Source organism: Crocodylus porosus, unplaced genomic scaffold, assembly GCF_001723895.1.
Source record: "Crocodylus porosus isolate Cpor-Errol unplaced genomic scaffold, CroPor_comp1, whole genome shotgun sequence".
In the NCBI taxonomy this organism is placed as follows: Eukaryota; Metazoa; Chordata; order Crocodylia; family Crocodylidae; genus Crocodylus; species Crocodylus porosus.
This window is the reverse complement of record NW_017728907.1, coordinates 12306992-12324675: the sequence shown is the minus strand read 5'-3', so window position 1 is coordinate 12324675 and position 17684 is coordinate 12306992. Positions and strand designations below refer to the sequence as shown.

At 46.4% G+C, this 17684-nt stretch overlaps 1 protein-coding gene across 3 annotated transcripts in view; it reads right to left on the bottom strand.

Annotated features, from left to right (window-relative positions):
* The window catches only part of FAM78B (family with sequence similarity 78 member B), a 28723-nt gene extending 11075 nt beyond the window's left edge, over positions 1–17648 (bottom strand). For 2 of the 3 annotated variants that reach the window (XR_002100160.1, XR_002100161.1), the window contains exons 1-3: positions 17362–17648; positions 3085–3589; positions 2649–2802 (exon numbers count right to left, since the gene is read on the bottom strand). Coding sequence is in view for 1 of the 3 variants with exons in the window: in XM_019530764.1 (XP_019386309.1) it covers positions 3067–3589; positions 17362–17624 (786 nt within the window). In the remaining 2 variants the exon portion in view is untranslated. Of the gene's footprint in view, positions 1–2648; positions 3590–17361 lie in introns of those variants that run through there. The other variant, XM_019530764.1, reaches the window with a different exon arrangement.
* Between the last annotated feature and the right edge of the window lie 36 nt (positions 17649–17684).

Here is a 17684-nt window from a genome sequence, read left to right as displayed (position 1 = left end):
TGATCTCTTGGGAAGAAGGTAGTTCCTCACAATCTGGAGTTTGAGAAAATCTGCAATGAGATTTATTTTGTCCTTCTGAAAGAAGGGGGGGAAATGCTGCTGAGCAGTAATAAGAATGGGTCAGGGCTGAAGAAATCTCACTCAAGTCCCTCCTTAAATCATAAGTCCCCAGTTAGTGCTAAGGTGAAGCAAAACATCTCAGAGACGAAGGACTATAAACTGGAAACACCCAGCATTAAGCAGAAGGTCACTTAGGGTGCATGAGACAGTTGGAGGAACAGCCATGCAGCAAAATGCCAGTGGTCAAACATTGCCTTTTATAACCTGTCACTCACAAAAACAGGTGCATCTCCCTGAATGAGGTGTTAGTGACATTGTCTATTACATATTTTGTTGTTCCTGTACAGGTTGTGAGAGATGCCTTTGTTTCTAACTTGCTTTGCCTTGTTAATTTATTGGTTAGCAATTGAAGCACCTCTTCTTGTTTTGTTCAAGGATTGGGAAGGGGACTAGGACTTTGGTTTGCTTCATATCACTTCCCCTTTTACATTTTTCTGTTGGCACATGACTTTCATTTCAAGTTACTTGCAACTTTTTCTGTTGTATGTGGGAAAAGTTAACTGGATGAACATTGCAGCATGGTGAATCCAGCTACAGCTACACACAAATTCTGTAAAAGAATTGTTGCATGGCCACAGAGGTGGGAGTAGCCACTGCTGGCAAGAGGTCAGTTAAAAATCTAATACTGGGAATAAAGATTTCCCAGTGATATATACATGTTGGTACTTGTGCTCTGTGTTGGGAGCTGTATAAATAGAGAGGAAGGGCATGTGTGCCCAAAAGCTTGCAATTAAAGAAATTTTTTTGCAACTATCTAGTTGGCCTAATAAAGGATATCACCTCTACCAAGAGTCCTGATTGCTTTTGCCTATAGACCAGCATGGCTACAACCTGTATCCGAGGTTACAGTACTGCATTCCTGCTAGGTGTTCTGCATTTCTCTGATACCAGCTGAGTGTTCATCTCTTCAGAAGGGAATGCTCTCCAGTGATCCCTTTTAGTTTCAGTTACTCTTACGAAGTACGTGATAGACCAGAAGTCCTGATGTCACAGGGACCTGATAATGGAATTGAAATGTTTTCTTCTGAGGGCCAGAAACTGGCCCTGTTATAGCCTCCCCCTGCCTAGCAACCAGAACAAAGCAGCCACAGTCAGTCAACCATGCCCCGTGAAATCACCCTGCATGGCCACTTCTATCTAATCTCTGCCTCTCGTCTCTGTACAGGAACCTAGACCCAGACAGAGGGGCAAGCTTTCATTCTGTTGCATTTTGCCTAGCACAGCTCATCAGAACTAGCCCTTAATATCCAGAGGCAGGCCAGCTGAATAGCTACTGTGTTAAGTAGCCCATTAAAAAACATGCTGGTGCTTTTAGTTCAGTTCCTGTGAGGGCAGGTATTTATCATGACAGAAACCACCACTCAAGTAGATAGGCAGTCTCCATAGAGAGGACAGAACCAATAAATTGTGGAAACCAGCTTATTCTGGACTACTGAGCTGCCAGATGAGCAGAGCTGAGAAACGATAAGGACCTTGTGGAGAAGCTAAATCAGTTCCCCTTACAGTGTACAGCTGAGATCACCACCCTAGTTCTATGCTAATCATGGACTGCTGTAAAGATGTTGTGCCACCAGTGGCTATAGGACTAGGTAAGGAGGTGGTAGAGTGAATTGATCATTGAAGTTCCAGTTGGTCAACACAACTAGAGGATATTGATTTCCACACTGCTGACGGGATTTATGAATGAAACCACAAAGCTGATAACAAATGCATGTAATCTGTTGTGTGCTAGAGATCTAGAGCAGAGCTGTCCAAATTTTAAGCACCCAGGGGACACATGCCCCTAAGGCTGCATCAGTGGGGGCAGCAGGAAAGTTAGACACTGGTCTCTGGGCCATATACCACTTGGGCAACCCACCACTGCACCTATGCAGATGCCCCCACCAAAACTGCTCTGTGCATACATACCCACAAAAGGGGAGCCTAAAGACGGCAGCTTCTGTTACAGCCAGAGCAACAGGGAAGCAATGGCTGGGCAGAAGCCCAAGCATCATAACTTGCCACAGACAGTCAGATGGACAGTTCTGATCTAGAGGGTAGTGAATCCAGCATTTCACAGAAGCAGGACACTGGCTGCCGTGGTTCCCCTTCTTTACTTATGGCAGGTTGGAGTACAACCCTGTTGTATCAGGGTTGACAGTAATTTTACGTAGAGTTTAGATTATGGTTACATGGGATGGTTTGGATAGGGATGCTCCCACCACAGGCAGAGGGTTGGATTAGATGACCTCTGGAGGTCCCTTCCAGCCCTGCTTCTCTATGACTAGTTTACACTGTACTTCGGTTCAGCACCAGGGACAGTTCCCCATCTCTTGCTGTAGCCAAGAGGAACACATGGCGTGGGTTGTTACTCTTCCCCTCCCACCCCCACCCTTGTAAACATTCTTTTAGTTCCAGTGAGCCTGGTGATCACTGATTATCAATCAAAAATGCATAGGTATAAACACTGTGGAAATACACCCTCCCTGCCTCCCACCCTTACCCTCCTGTCAGCTCATACAGTCGGATTGTATTAGAAGACCACAAACCATTGGTAGGCATGGTCTCCATTTCTACATCTAAATTGGTTGGGAAGCAGCATTTGCCACAGGCACTGTTTGATCATATTCTTGCTTCTTGCACTTTACTGCAAGAGAATATGAATTGTTCTGGTAAGAAAGCCTCTTTTCCAGCCAAAATACCCTAGAAGAACAGAAAGAGATAGGTACTTCATTGCAAGTCCACCAGCTCAACGAGTCCTCTTCTGTGACACAGCACTGGCCATGACGGGTAACACTTTCACTCTGAATACAGAGAAGCCCTATTTCCATTCACAACTGCAAAGGCAGGTGAACCCAAGAGGTCTGCTTTGGCTCAAAATTCCAGTTCATTTGCACCGTACTGACAGCATTGTAGTTTTCAAATGCACACACCCACACTTCCCCCCACCCCCTCCCCAGTAACCTTCTACTTCGGAGGTATTACGACAATAGGCTGGCCTCTCTTGGGTCGCCACATGAGGACTTGGGCATCGTTGGCATTGGGTTTCACTAGTGCATTTGGCGGGATGGGTTCCATTCTGCTCAGGATCCTGGGCTGCTCCTGCTGAGTCCTGCCCACAAGCCGGGCTCGCTGCCCCAGGAGTTGCATGGGATCGACCTCAATGTCCACTCGCATCCTCCATTTTATAGTCTGCAGGATGATTTTTTCCTTGGTGGTGGTGTTCATTGCCACTAGCCACGTGGTAAAGCTCTGGTCCCTCTTAATTCTGGTCAGCAGTGGCACATTGCTGTCACTCACTGGGACAGCCCACGTCACGCTGGGGTAAAAATTGTCATTCATACTGACCGAAAATCTGGAGATCTTGTTAGTGGGCCCAACCAAGGTTACTGTTTCTGTGGTGTTCCCATACCAGGGGTAACTCACCCCATCCGAATCACTGATGGCTTTTACTCTCCCTTCTCGCAAGTCAGGAAGTTCCCAGCTTGACCTGGCAAAAAACAAAAAGATTACAGGGGAACTGCTGGAGAGTTCCTGTCGCTATGGGGGAATTATGGTAAGCAAGACTCTGCTAATATTCGTAAGAGGAAATGTTTGGCTGGAGTGGGGCAGGGAAAGAAAAACACAGATAAGAGGATAACAATTTAGTCCTTCAAAGCCTGTTGAATAAATCATTGCTGCATCATCAAAATTGCTTAAGTGCACTCCAGATAACACAGGGCAAGCTGGACAATCTAGTCACGTCACAGCCGCTCCTGCTGGAGTCCCCTCAAAGGATTCCACTTGACTTCCAAACTAACAGCCACTGTTGAAGAGTACTCCAGTGAGGCAGGGATGCTCCCTGTTTTACTGAGGGGAATACCAAAGCAGGAGAGCAGGCCAGGCTGAGTTTCTCTAGGCCTGCTAGGGGGATTTAGATGTACTGCATATTCTCATGCTAATGGCAGCTGCAGTGAGGCAATGCCTCAGTCAGCTTTGCAAAGCTCAACCTATGGAACTTGACCAATGTCCCAAGCCAAGTCAATGGCAAAGCTGTTTTCTACCTAGCAGTTTTGTACCTTACCCACATGACCACCCCTCAGCTCCCACCCCACCACCACCTTCCCAATGCACTCATCTGAGTACAAACAGAAGAATGTTTGTCAGGCTCGGGAATTATTTGGCCACCTGCAGGGAGCAATCAAGTGCATCCTCCCAGATGAAGTTTCATTTTAATTCCTGGTTTCTTCGCTGATTCAGTCATTACTAAGGGAGGCCTTTGCTTTGCCAGCACAACTGTAAGTTAATTAGACTGCAGTCTAAATGGCTCTGGTAAATTTCACTTCTGAGTCAGTCAGGTCACACTCTCCTTAATCAGCTATTGTGCCAGGGAAAAAACAGCCCTTTTCTACCTGTCAGTTACAGCAAAGCTATTAAATTAACAGCACAGTCAGGGAAATAGCTCCCAAAGTTCTGTGGCTGGGCCCGGTATTTTTTCCTTTAACTACTGCACACTAATAGGCATAAAAACTAAATCCCTGTAAAAAGGAATATTCCAGCTGAGGTCTTTAGGTGGTATATCCCAAGGGAGATGGGGTTTACCTTTTTTGAGAACTCAAAAGAGCTCTTTAATTTTGTAAAAATACCCCCTAAAGACAGCTGAAAACTGGACCTCCCCCTCCCCATTCTGAAACCACTGAACCGTTGAAATAACCATTGAAATTCAGTTATTTAAATGCTCCTACATGCTGTACTGGGCAGTAAAATGCACACATTCATAAGTCATTTTATTATTGGCCTGTCTTGGGGTAGAGAAGCACATCGGGGATCTGGGTCTTCACCTGAAAAGGTTAACAGCATCACTGTAGAGTACCAAGGGAGGGGGAAGGGTCAGAAGAGGAGTCTCTCTTATCAAATCAGCTTGTACATCCAACAGCCTCCAAGGTCCCCAAGCTGCCTACTACTGTTCCCCCTAACAAGTGCATCTGGGTTAAGTTCTCCTGAGAAATGACAAAAATCTGAACTCTCCGACATTCCCAAGCACTCACAAATGAGTGCAAAAAATAATCTGATCTGCTAATTGAGTGCAAGAATCTGGGTCAAGTGTTCACTCCCCAAGACAGGAGCAGGCAGACAATAACTTCATAAACCAAAAGCTGCTTTTCCCTTTATATGGGACTTGTGCAGAACTCAACAACAACCCCAAGCTTGAGCCATTTAATATCTGATCATCAAAGCCTGCAGGGTGCACCACGCAGGAAAATTTTACAGCAGTGGTTGAGCCAGAATTCAACAGCCAATTAGTTTTAAATCACACTTCTCCCCTGGTAGTTCTGCCAAAAACAACTAAAGAAACAATCACTGTGAAAAGCCCCAAATTATGCTGTTTTCCAACTCTTTCCCAGTGCACCCTTAGAAGGCTCCAGCCTCTACAGAGCTTTCACTTCCACCCACTCAAATGGCAGAGCTTTTAAGGCCCAGAAAGGACTGTTTTGATCATCTAGTCTGACCACACAGAGCACAAAATGTTACACGGTGAGCCCCACAGCAAGCAGCACACTAGCAGGCCCAAGAACTTGAGTATCAACTAAAGCAGTCGTTTTAGGAAGGCATCCTACTTCCATTTAAAATCACCCAGTGATGACTAATTTACCACTTCCCTTGATAATTTGTTCCAGTGGTTAATTACTCTCAGTGTTACACAGTTGTCTTTTATTTGCAATTTCAATTTTTTCTCACATCAACTTCCAGACATTGCATCTTGTTAGAAACTGCTCTGCTAAATTCAAGGGCACCCAAAGATTAAATAACTTCTCCCTGTGCAGGTGCTTAGCAATTCTACTCAAGCAACCTTTTCACCTTCTGTTTGATAAGTTAAATAGATGGGGCACCTCCAGTCTCACTGCAAGCAGGCTTTTGCATTCCCAAATTGCTCAAGTGGCTTTTCTTGAACCCTCTCTATTTTTTTCAGCATTTTTTAAAAAGAGCAAGTGCTAGAACTGTGTTCCAGTCATGGTCTCCCCAGTGCTACCTCCACAAACAGAGAGAGAAGTAGCTAGCCATGTTCGTCTGAAGTCAGGCACAAGGAAAGGTAGGGATGCACCTTATATGCTAACTGAATCAGAGATGCTCTATCCTAACCAAGAACAAGAGCTCACTTGATCAGATGCTCCACAAGCTTAAAAAAATCCTTCTACCCCTACTCAGTCTTCCCCTGTTTATATATCCAAGCAGGGAATATATACTGTGCGTACAATCTGTACCTATTATATTTACTAGCCACAGCATTGCACTGGAAGATCATGGCCAGCTGGATATTTTCCATGACCCAAGTCCTATTCTGGTTCACTGCTATCCATCCTGTGACTGTGGACTATATCCTTAGCTCCTAGCTGCCTGACATTTGGCTGTATTCAAATGCGCATTTGACTGTGCTTGGGGCACCAAGCAATCCAGATCACTCAGCATCAGCAACCTGTTGTCATTTGCTTTTAACATGCAAACAGTCTGTGTCACCTGCAAATTCTGAAAGCCGTGGTTCTATATCTTCTTCCAGATCATTGATAAAAATACCGATTATACGGGGCTCAGAAGCTGTAGAGAACTGCCCCACTTGTTGATAATTCTCAGGGACTGCATTTCACCATCAGCCAATTTGTCTTCTCCCCTACATGCTTATTCTCTTCTACCACCCTTCCCCCTGATCATCCCAAAGACCCACAGATTCTCTTGTGATCTCCCTGTGAGAAACCAACATAAATTTGCTTGCTGTTTGTTTTTATAGCTTTGGCTATTTGATCTTCAAAGTCCCTCAACTTCCTGACTTCCCCCATACTTTCTACCTGCCATGCACTATTCTCCTTTCCATCAGCTCCATTTTGCAACCCTGTGCTTCATGTTGTCGTTCACAGTGTACCTTCCCTTTCTTAAACGCCTCTAGTTGCTCCAAGACAGATCAAGACAATTGGCTGAAGATTTTTTCCTCCCTGCTTAGCACCCTTTTCACCCTTTTTCTAATTGTGGCCTACCATGCTGCCCAAAATGGGCCACTTTCCAGATGAGTAACAGATTCAGAAGCTATGCAGCTGAGGGCACTAGTTTGCAGGATGAGACGTCTCCAGCCATGAGCTGAGTGCCAAGCTACCCAGCTGCCTGCAGCCACAATCCATCACTAGTCCTGCCAGTCATTTCTTATCTCTTCATTCCCAGAGCAACTCCCATCCTGTGCCCAGAAACATGGCCGTGAAGGAAGCAGCTGCTGTCTGAAGGATCTGGGCCTCATCTGCTGCAGCAGCTAGAATGCAAGAGGGAGAATGCAGGAAGAGAACAGAGGCAGACAATATGTCTAAGATGACATATTGGACTGAAGCATATCACGGGCAATCACAACTTGATCTAAAACGTTCCTCAGTGCTCAACTTTGGCCAGATTTTCAGAAGCAGCAAGTGCAACCAAGCACAATTAGATTTACTGAGGCAGATCTCTGGTTGATGCAAAGTGTCCTAATGCTGCTGAGCTATCACAGTTTATGCCAGCTAAAGAGCAGCCCCTGTAAAAGTTGCAGGTTGTCAGCACTTGAAAGACATCAAGCTAAGGGGTCTAGATTGGGCCCTCAGGTTAATGAATGCTCCTGAAGATGTTGACAACCCTCTTTTGGTAGCTCAGTTCTCCTATCTGTAAAAAGGAGATGATTCTCCATCTCCATAAAGCCCCTGTGAGACAGCAAATCCATTAATGACAGGGAGGCTGCGGGACTGCAATGATGAGCACCACAGAAAAGCCCACAAAGAAATTAATAATTCTGGCTTCAGAGCTGGGTTTGGCTGATGTGCAGTAAATAAGGCCTGCAGCCACATACTGAATAATGAGGATCAAAAGAAATATTGAGCAGCTGCCTTGGTCCCTGAGCCCCATCCATCCTGTGCAGTGAATTAGCTGAGGGTCTCATGGGGGGAGAAACACAGCACGTGATTGTCTCATTAGAGACAGGATCATCTAATGCATACGTACTAGAAGGCAAAGTAAGGTGACCCAGGCAGTTTTGATTCTGGCTCTTGCTAATTCTCAAGTGTTTGACTCAAAAACTTCAAACAGTTCTTCTAACCTAGGGCCAAAAGGGTCGGCTCAGAATGGAATCATATTCCAGCCAAACAGCTGGAAAGACACCCCGTGTCTACCAACACAACCAAGCTGGATTCAGAGCAAGCAAACCAGGATGACAAAGGCTGGATAACCACAAGGTTGACATTAAATCATGTATTTCTACTGGGACCTGTAAAGGCAAACTAGAATAAAACAGAATGACAAAAGATGGTGGTTGGGATTCACCTGCAAAGCTTGTTCTACAAAGTGGATCAGTCCCTCCCACCAGATTGTTAGGAAGTATGAAATCTCCCAAACACTCCTGAAGAGTTTTGCCTCACTGGTGCAATGGAAGGGGCACCCCTTTTAAATCTATGGTATGGCATCATACCAATAGGAATTCCTAGGCCTCAATGCTGCAAGTTATAGAGGAGAACGGCACAGGACAGATTAGTCTGGATATACCCTGCTTTAGCATTCATTCTCTGCCACTGTGGAAGACTTCTGCCACTGTATATTGAGCTAGATGGACCTGTGGTCTCACCCAGTATGGCGCCTTTTATGTTCTTACATCATTCCACACCACCCCCAAGGAAACAGTCTTGTGAGAGAAACAGGCTTTGTAATTCATAGGCAGACATCAGAAAAAGCACAGCCGGTAATGACATGGGTACAACAAAGGTCAAACCTAGCTGTGCACAGCACTGGCTGACCCACAGTCTCTCTGCTCTCATACATACAATCAGAGGCAGATCTCAAGACAAGACCTTGTCAAGGGCAAGTTGTGGGTAGAATTTCCTCCGTGGGGCTGCCATATGTTCTGCTCCAAAGAAGCGTCTAAGCCAGGTTTCAGCAGGAGGGGAGGCACCTGGCACTTCTACAGTCCATTTGCGAGGCTCCTCAGGTTGCATTTCTGACAACTGCTGGGAAGAATTCCTCCCATGGTCTGTTCAGGGAGGGGAAGGAAGGGCAGTCAGTGCGCCAATCTGGATAGGGACGGGGGTATTGGGTATCCTCATTACATCATTCCAAATCCAAAATCTCTCTTTCCTCCTGCAAAGAATATCACGGTCACTGACTGCCTTACCTGGTGCCTCACACTACCCACTGTTCTTCTGGTCTAGCCATGTAGCACACTGAGTATTGCATTACCAGGGAGCAGAGCACAAGGTCCTATAGAAACCTTCATACCCTGTAACCCTGTTGCATTTCTGTGACCACAGTAGACAGAACTGTACCTCTTCCTAGGTTGGATGTGATGGCTGTAAGGCCCTGCTATTCATCAGGGCTACTCTAGTGACCAGTCACTTCCATCCGGCAGCCCTTCTGCTCCCAACACACACACTATGAGTTGTTGCACAGAAATAGCCAAGGGCCAGAACTGGTCACCAAGGGTCACTGCTGCAGCTGTATTACTTTTCAAAGGGCTGAATAGTAGGATTTGAAGTATCTGCTGTGATGTGAGCTGAAAAGGAAATGATTACTCAACTCTCACCCCCAGGGGCATGAACTGAGCTGGGTCAGGGTGAAATTCACTCTCTGAATGCAGCACTGGCCAGATAACTTGTCTGGTGTAGTACACCATCAGAGGGAACTTTCTGACAGCTCTCAGTATTACAAACTGCACCTCTCAATTTTACCAGAACAGACTTAGTTCCTTCATACAATAGTTCAGCACCTTGAGATTTCCCTCCAGGGCCCTACCACCCCAGTTTTCCATTTCTTTGGGTGAAAAACCATGGTATTTACAAGCAAAAAAAGTGTATTCTAGCCATTCTCTCCCCTGCACCCTTCCCCTCCCCTCCCCCAATAATGCAAAGCATTAAATGAATGTCTAATTCCCACAGCACAAGGCCTGGCCAAGGCCAGCTCATGTCAATAGAAAGATTTAGAAAAATACAGGTCTGGAAGGGACTCCAGGAGATCATCTAGTCCAGTGGAGCCAACCATGCAGGCCACCAATTAGCCCAGCAGCCTCCATCAGTGCCACTTCAATCCTGTTCTTCTGCCCAATCTGCTGCTATGCTTTCTCTGCCCCTTTCTCTGCACTCCCTGCCCAGTCTCTTTTTCTGTTTTCTGCCTCCTGCCCTGTGTTTCCTGCCTGATCTGCTCTGCTTATTTCTCTTAACCCTATCTGCTGCCTGTCACCTACCGATTTGCCCGGTGACACGCACAGAGGCTGTCCATACCACTTGTGGCACTCATGGCACAGGTTGGCCACTCCTGTTCTAGTCCATCCCCTGCTCAAGACAGGTCCAGTCTAAACCATCTCATACAACTGCCTGTCTAACCTGCTCTTAAAAACTTCCAGTGACAGAGATTCCACAGATGCTCTAGGGAATCAGTTCCAGCATTTATTACACCCATGGTTAGAAAGTTTCTTCCTAAAATCCAGCCTAAGCCTAACTTACTGAAATTTAAGACAGTTACTTCTTGTAGCCAGAAAATAATCTGTCACCACTCCTCTTAAAAACAAATGTGAAGATTTATCAAATCCCCCCTCAATCTTTCCAAGCCTAAATAATCCCAGTTTTTCCAAATTTTCCTTGCAAGTCATTGGCTGCAAGGGATGAAGCTCCTAGTGAACACATGGGGGAGGTTGTTGGGACCCAGAAACTCCTGGGCCTCAGTTTTTAACTGCAGTGCTTAATACAAGGCCAAATGTATTCTGCTGCAGATTTAACTTTGGCTATAACCAGCTGCAACTCAGCCAGGAGATCCGGCATGAGGGTAACCTTGACCGTGACCCATTTTTAGCACAGAAGAAGAAGAAAGTCTGAAAAGACCCTGTCTGGATGACCAAAGTCAAAACAAGAAGTGGGCCAACCAAAATAAGGAATCTGGCTTGGGAACAGTCAGTAGGAAAACTAACTCCCGCCTAAGAATGAAAAAAGGTACCAGCAGCTTGAAAATTCCAGTCACGAATAAACATATGACAAGTGGAAATATACTTATTATTAATATTATAAGGAAGGGCTTATGCTAATAATATGATAATAACACAGTAATGATAAGGTATATAAGGAAAAAATTGGAACCCCTCCCCAGAACACTCCTGGAGAAAGCCTGAAGACATCCTGTCATCAATTCAAGATCCTGCATTAACATAGCCATGGGAGCCAGGAGTCTCCTGACAAGACTTCACGGCCTGATCAACTAGTGACATCGTATTCATATTTTGAGGTGCTGAGCACCTGCTTTGAGTAGCCACAGTATTAAATTGTAATTGTAAAATAACATTACTGGACATAATAAAGGACAATGACGCCACAGCCCAAGTCCTGCGAGCTAATAACCCAGTATAGTGAATGCCAATCCCTGGTTCAGAAGCAAGGCACTACCAGCAAGAGCAGAGAAAACAGGGCACTGAAGGCCAGAGTCCAACTGCACTCCAGTTAGCCTCCAAAGCCTTCACAATGCTCTAAATTTCACCCCTCCCCTCCAACCCAAAAACCAGACATCTCAAAGCTACCCTGCCGAGCCCCTGTCCTATGTCAATGATTTCTTCCTCCCACAACCTTGCATGAAATGCCACTGTCCAACTGGCTTCCTTGCCCATCACCCTGGCCATGACACCACCATTCATTTGTGCTGCACAAAACATCTACACAACTTCTCACATTCAGCCATGATGTAGCACAGCCCCTGCTCACACAACTAATCTCCACCCTCTCCATATCCCCCACTTCCAAAAACAGCAGCAGTTATATCCCATCTGCTTTCACGTCTTCATGATACCCCTTTGCTTTGGAGTGGCCATTCCAAAACAATTTACCGGGCCCTACTTCATGCCAATGACTCTTAAATCTTGCTTTTGCAGCCTCCCCTGTTGAACACACATGCCCAAATGGACTGTGCTGATGTTAACACCAAAAATGGAGCTGTAAAGCCTTGTGCCCTGGAGTGCCTAACACTTTACTTTCTTACTGTGACCTTTCTTCTTTTTAAGACTACAAGCTCTTTGGGACAGAGACTCACCTAGGCAAGCAGCAAACACATTTGGAGGACTACTCTGATATCAGTTGTAGAAAGATAAAAAAGACCTACTAGGTTATATAACCTGGTCCCCACAGACCAAACTAGACAGCATGACTACCAGTGATAACAAAGTAGTTTCCTTCATAACCCAATGCCCACTGCTCCCCCACCATTCTCCCTCTCTCAAACTTGAACAGCTTTTCAGAACAGTCCCCATCATTTCAAACAGTTCCCATACCATTTCAAAACAGTCCCTTATCATGGCACCTCATGACTGAGCACATGGACCTAAAACATGGCTACTATGAGAAGATAGTTACTAAAACCCATTTACTGGTCCTGTCCTTCCCCACCTTGGTGAAAAAGGGTCAGACTAACCAATGTTCCAGACACTCCAAGGCACATCAGCATCAGCACTTTGACTAGCCAGGGTCTGGCAGTAATTTATGGCACCAGTCTCCTACTTCCTTATAGAGACCCTGCTCTCTATATACAATTTCCTGTTGCCTTAATGGCCTAATGCCTAATGGTCCTTAATACACGCACCTGGGAACCATTGTATTGTGCTGTAATCCTCAAAACTATCAACATAACCTCTGAGGGAAGAGAAGAAAGCTACCCTATGGAAAAGATAGGCAGTCCCTTACAGTAGTCAACCACCCTGGCACAAGGCCATATATCTAGCCAGGTCCTTGCAAAGCTCTGATCAGCATAAAACAGGGCAGGTTAAAAAAGGCCAGCCCCATTTCACATAAGGGGAAAAAGAAGCACAAAGAGATGAAGTGACATGCCCAGGATGGGAGTCTGTGACAGAGTAGCCAATTAAACCCAAGTCTTTCAAATCCCTCACTCCATTTGACCACTGCTCCTTCTATAACCACCCAAGGCAAAACAGTAGCTAGCTCAAGAAATGCAGAAGCATGGATACTCAGAGCCATGTCTCTGCAGCCGGATTATACAAAGTCTAGTCCCCATTTCCCTCTCCCTCTCAAACGTAATATATTTTTGTTCTGTCACAATTGCATCTCTGTGTGCTGGCCCACAGGAGGTAGTTGTCCACACCCAGCTGCCAGAGCCCCAACATTTCCTAACCTTGGTCCTGATGCTGGCCAGCCCACACAGGATAAGTAAAGGGGCTCAGGCTTCTGCAATGAAGGAATATGGAATACTGCTGTGACACACAACAGGCTAAAGCCCTGAGGGCCTGTCTGAATAGGCAAGTTTTTCAGCATGATTGTAGTGGTATAATTATGACTCTACTGTTACAGTGGTACAACTCCGAAGGTGGGAATTACAATAGCCTTTCATTGGCTTTGCTCCTGGTTGCTGAGTATACCTTCTTTACTAATGCCAATGAATTTCCCCATTTAGACAAGGCTCTAGGTAGAGGAATAGGTACTATCTGGAGGCACTCAGATACCATGGTAATGAAGGCCATATGGTACCTTAGCTACGGTGATTCAGGAAAGGATGTATTTCATGGGATATACCATAATCCCATTCTCTGCCCTTCCCTACTCCTTCCACTTTGCAATAAGGAGGAATCAGACCAGGTATTGAATATAACCCTTCCACAAGATTTCTTCCCTTGTAATGCAAGTCTGCAGGCTGGGTCACAGTATATTTCTTTATGTCTCTGATGGATTAAGCCTTCTTTTTAAAAGCAGCTCTGGTTTTTAGTTTTTGTAGTGTATTTTAAAGGAGTCCAATTTAGAACTTGGAAACAGTTGTGAAAGCTCTCTATCGCCGTGTGCTGCTTCAAAAGAAAACACACACGTTAAAAAAAAAATCCAAAGACAAAATACTGTATTTAAAATACCACTGTTGCTATAATCCAAAAGAATGATCCCAAACACCAGATGAAATATATTGAGAATCAGCTCTAAGTCCACAATGCATTGTAACAGAAATAAGCATTTTTCCCTCTGATCTTCAGATGGGAAACCAAGGCAAAGCAAGGCAAGGTGACCTGCCCATGGTCACAGAGGAAAGCCAGTAGCCACCAAGAACAAAGCCCGGCTTTCCCAAATCCAGTTCCCTTTTCAGAGCTTGCTGCTTCCTTCCACTGTGTTCTCAGTTGATGGACACAACACAGTCCCACGTTGTTCCCCACACTGGGCTATTATTTTTAATACAGCGACACACTGGTGGGGAAGGAGGATCATGAGAAATCATTATAGCTGAACTTGTTCTCTGCTGGTTGAGGTCCACACCCAGGTAATACAGCTATGGACAGAAAATCCAAAGATACTGAGAAACTCTATTTTAACCTCCAAGTAAAACCTATTTCAAGGAGCAGTTTGGATTTTTCAGCAGATACTGCTACAGGAAGGCACTCTGAAGTGCCTTAAGACCCTCTCCAAGGTGCTGCAAGGAGCCGGGCAATGTTAACACTGTTAGGCATACAAACATGATTCACAAGATCAAGCCACAGATTTCAAATAGGGATTCCTACTATTAAAAATAATTCTGATCTGCTGCAGACTTTGAGTTATCCACAACAGAAGAATTGTTCTATTATTTTTCTATAGTAAAAGAAACCAAGTGAAAAATAAGAGCTGGCATTTTCCAAGGTGTGCCTCAAACCAAATGAGGGGTACCTCAAGCTGAACAAGGGATGCTTCAGGTCTGAAAACATTGAAAACCACTTTTTTTAGACTATAGAACCACCTGCAGGCAGCCTGTTTCTCCACCACCCTGCAGTCTGTGTCCTCATTTACCCCTGAAACAAGTGAACATAAAGCCATACCATTTTTCACTTGGGAGGATTTTATACCCAGTTGGCACAAGCATATGATGCAGCAGAAGAACCCAATAACGCAATACTTGGACTCCCAGGTGCTGCCTTTAACCAGCAATGTACTCCACATTCACTCCACTGCATTCCAGACAACTGGAGATGAATGGTTGTTTTCATACCCCGTGCATCCAAATACCAGTGCAGGGAGTGCCCTACCAATCCACACAAATGGTATCACCTCTTGTAGGCTGTAGAAACCAAGGCTGCAGGGCTACACACTGAGCAAAAGGCTCCACTTCTGAGTCGTCAGCCCCCTAGAAAAAGGAAGTTTCTCCAGATCAGTTTACAGAAAAACATAGCTTTAAGCTCCTCCCTTTTCTTTTAATGACAATGTCGCCACAATAAGCAGCCACACCCTCACCCCAAGGGACTAGCATTTTCAGAAGAGCTAGCTGGCCAGAGGATAGCTGAAGCACAACCTTTAAGTGACAAGAAGAGGCTGGAGCCTCGTACAAGTGCCATAAAGTCCATCTCTAGTTTCTAAAAAAACTCCTCGGATGTCACCGTCCCTTTCACATTCCATAACTGAACTTTGAGGCGTGACTCGCATTACATTTGGGCACATGGCGAGCTGGAAGAGAAAGCTACACGGCATTTTGGCTCCATTTTAAATACCCGTCCATTGAATACTTGGGTCAATTCAAGGTTGTACAGACAGAGGACCTGGTTATGGGCTTGATTCAGGAATCGCTGCATGAAATTCTCTGGCCTGTGCCACAAAGCGGGTTAAACCATACCACTGTAATTACCGCTTCTGGCTTTAAACTTTAGTTGATGTCACTTCCACCTTAGAAATAATTATTTTAAAAACCAAAAAAGGGTTTCCAGTCACAGGGGGGCTGGTCCCCATCAGCCGTGATGAATTACTGTATTCTGCAGAGTGTTTTGACTAATGTAGCAGCTGAGACAAGCAGAGCACTTTAACACCTGATCCACTTCCTGTGCTGAAAATGAAAGCAAGAACCTAAGACCAGCTATTGCCAATGCATTGTACAACCAGACCACAGCTCTTCCATGGCATTGCCTAGGGAATGACTGGCTGGTTCAGAAGGCAAATCAGTGAGGCATAACAGCAGCTGCTCTGCAGCAGCACACATGTCATTACAAAGGTGCCCAAATATTGCTGACACCATTACACTGCTCATTTTCTGCATGAAAATCCCTCACCTCCCTCCCCCACCCTTTCCCTCCTGTTCTATGAGCCAGGGTTTATCTGATCTGCCCAATTTAATGACGTTATGCTAATACAGTATTACAGTCACTCCCCATGATAACCGGGTGTCAGCAAAGTGATTAGTTGAGTATTTGCAGTGCTTGCCAGCTCCCTGCCGGGACATGCACACAATGACAATTCCGCAAGACACAATGGGAAATGCGGCTCTTTCAGCTCACTCTCTTGCTCCATTCGAGGTGCTCTACAGGGTTATGTTTAGCAACACTACAGGCAAATCAGAATGAAGCAGCTGGGTGCTCTCCTGGATTCCCACGGCTGCCAGAAGTCCCGGCTTTAACAGAAAGCCTTTCTGAACCACTCCCTTATACAAAAGCAGCTCCTGAGGCTCCCCCAACGTGCTCAAGTCATTGCCAGGCAACAAACAACCTTCAGGGAAAGCACTTTTGCTCACTCCCCTTATAGCCAAACCTGCCTGCAACAATAACACACCTATACATGTCTGGTGGGGTTCCCACAATCTACGAGCTGCTAGTAAATTACCTTCCCTTCTCTTGGCGGGCTGTAAAGTGACAGCCCTGTAGCCTTTTACTGCCCAGGGATGGGGTGCTGGATACAACAGCACAAGACAGGGACCATCACTGTCTTGGCTGAGGGGACGGACAAGGGGCTGAGTGGTAGGGGAACGATCCCCTGCCCTGTGCAGAGAACAGAGAGGGGTTAAAGAGCACTCATGGTGCAGGGACTAGGTATGGAGAGGGATAAGGCTGTCTCCAGTGCAGACTAAGGGTGGAGATGCCCCGGGCCATGGCAACATTTACACACCCTAGTCATTCCAGGAAAGAAAAGAGGGAAGCCCCCAAGTGGAGGAGAAGATAGGCTGACACTGGTCCCTGAGATGCGCCTCTTAAATATCTCAATTGCTGCAGTTAGCATGGGGCAGGCCCACAAGCTCCCAGCACCCAAACCGTGTGTTTGAGAGAAGAGAACAGAGAGGCCCTATTGCAAGCGGGAGGAGGAACAGATGCCTAAAACCCTGGCCCCAGCCATGCAGGATAGACAGTGGGAAGCCCTGGTGCAGAGCGGGCCAGTGACTAGATGGGCCCCGGAGATGGGGATGCCCGGGCAGCCTTTACAAGGGCTGAGAGGAGGGGTTCCCCAGCCCGGGCAGACGCTGTGGGGGAAGAGAAGCGAGGGGAGGGGCAGACACGGGGCGCACGTGCCCAGCTGGTGGGCGGGGCGGGGCGCTTACATGCCCAGGTCGCTGTAGGTGTTGTAGAACTCCATGTGGTTGCAGGCCTGGATCCAGCCCACCACCCAGGTGTGGCGGCGCGGGATGGGCGGCATGAGGACGCGCGCGGCGGCGCGGAAGTAGGGCGTGCGGTAGCGCAGCACGATGGGCGAGCTCTCCTCGATGGCCGTGGCGCTGGGCTCGATGGTGGCCGACACGTCGTACACCACGATGTTCTCCCGCCGCACGCGCGCCTTGCAGGCGATGCTCTGGATGCAGCCCATGGCCCCGCCCGCGGCATCGGCAGCACCCGCTCATCGCCTCCCGGGGCGGCCCGGCCGGAC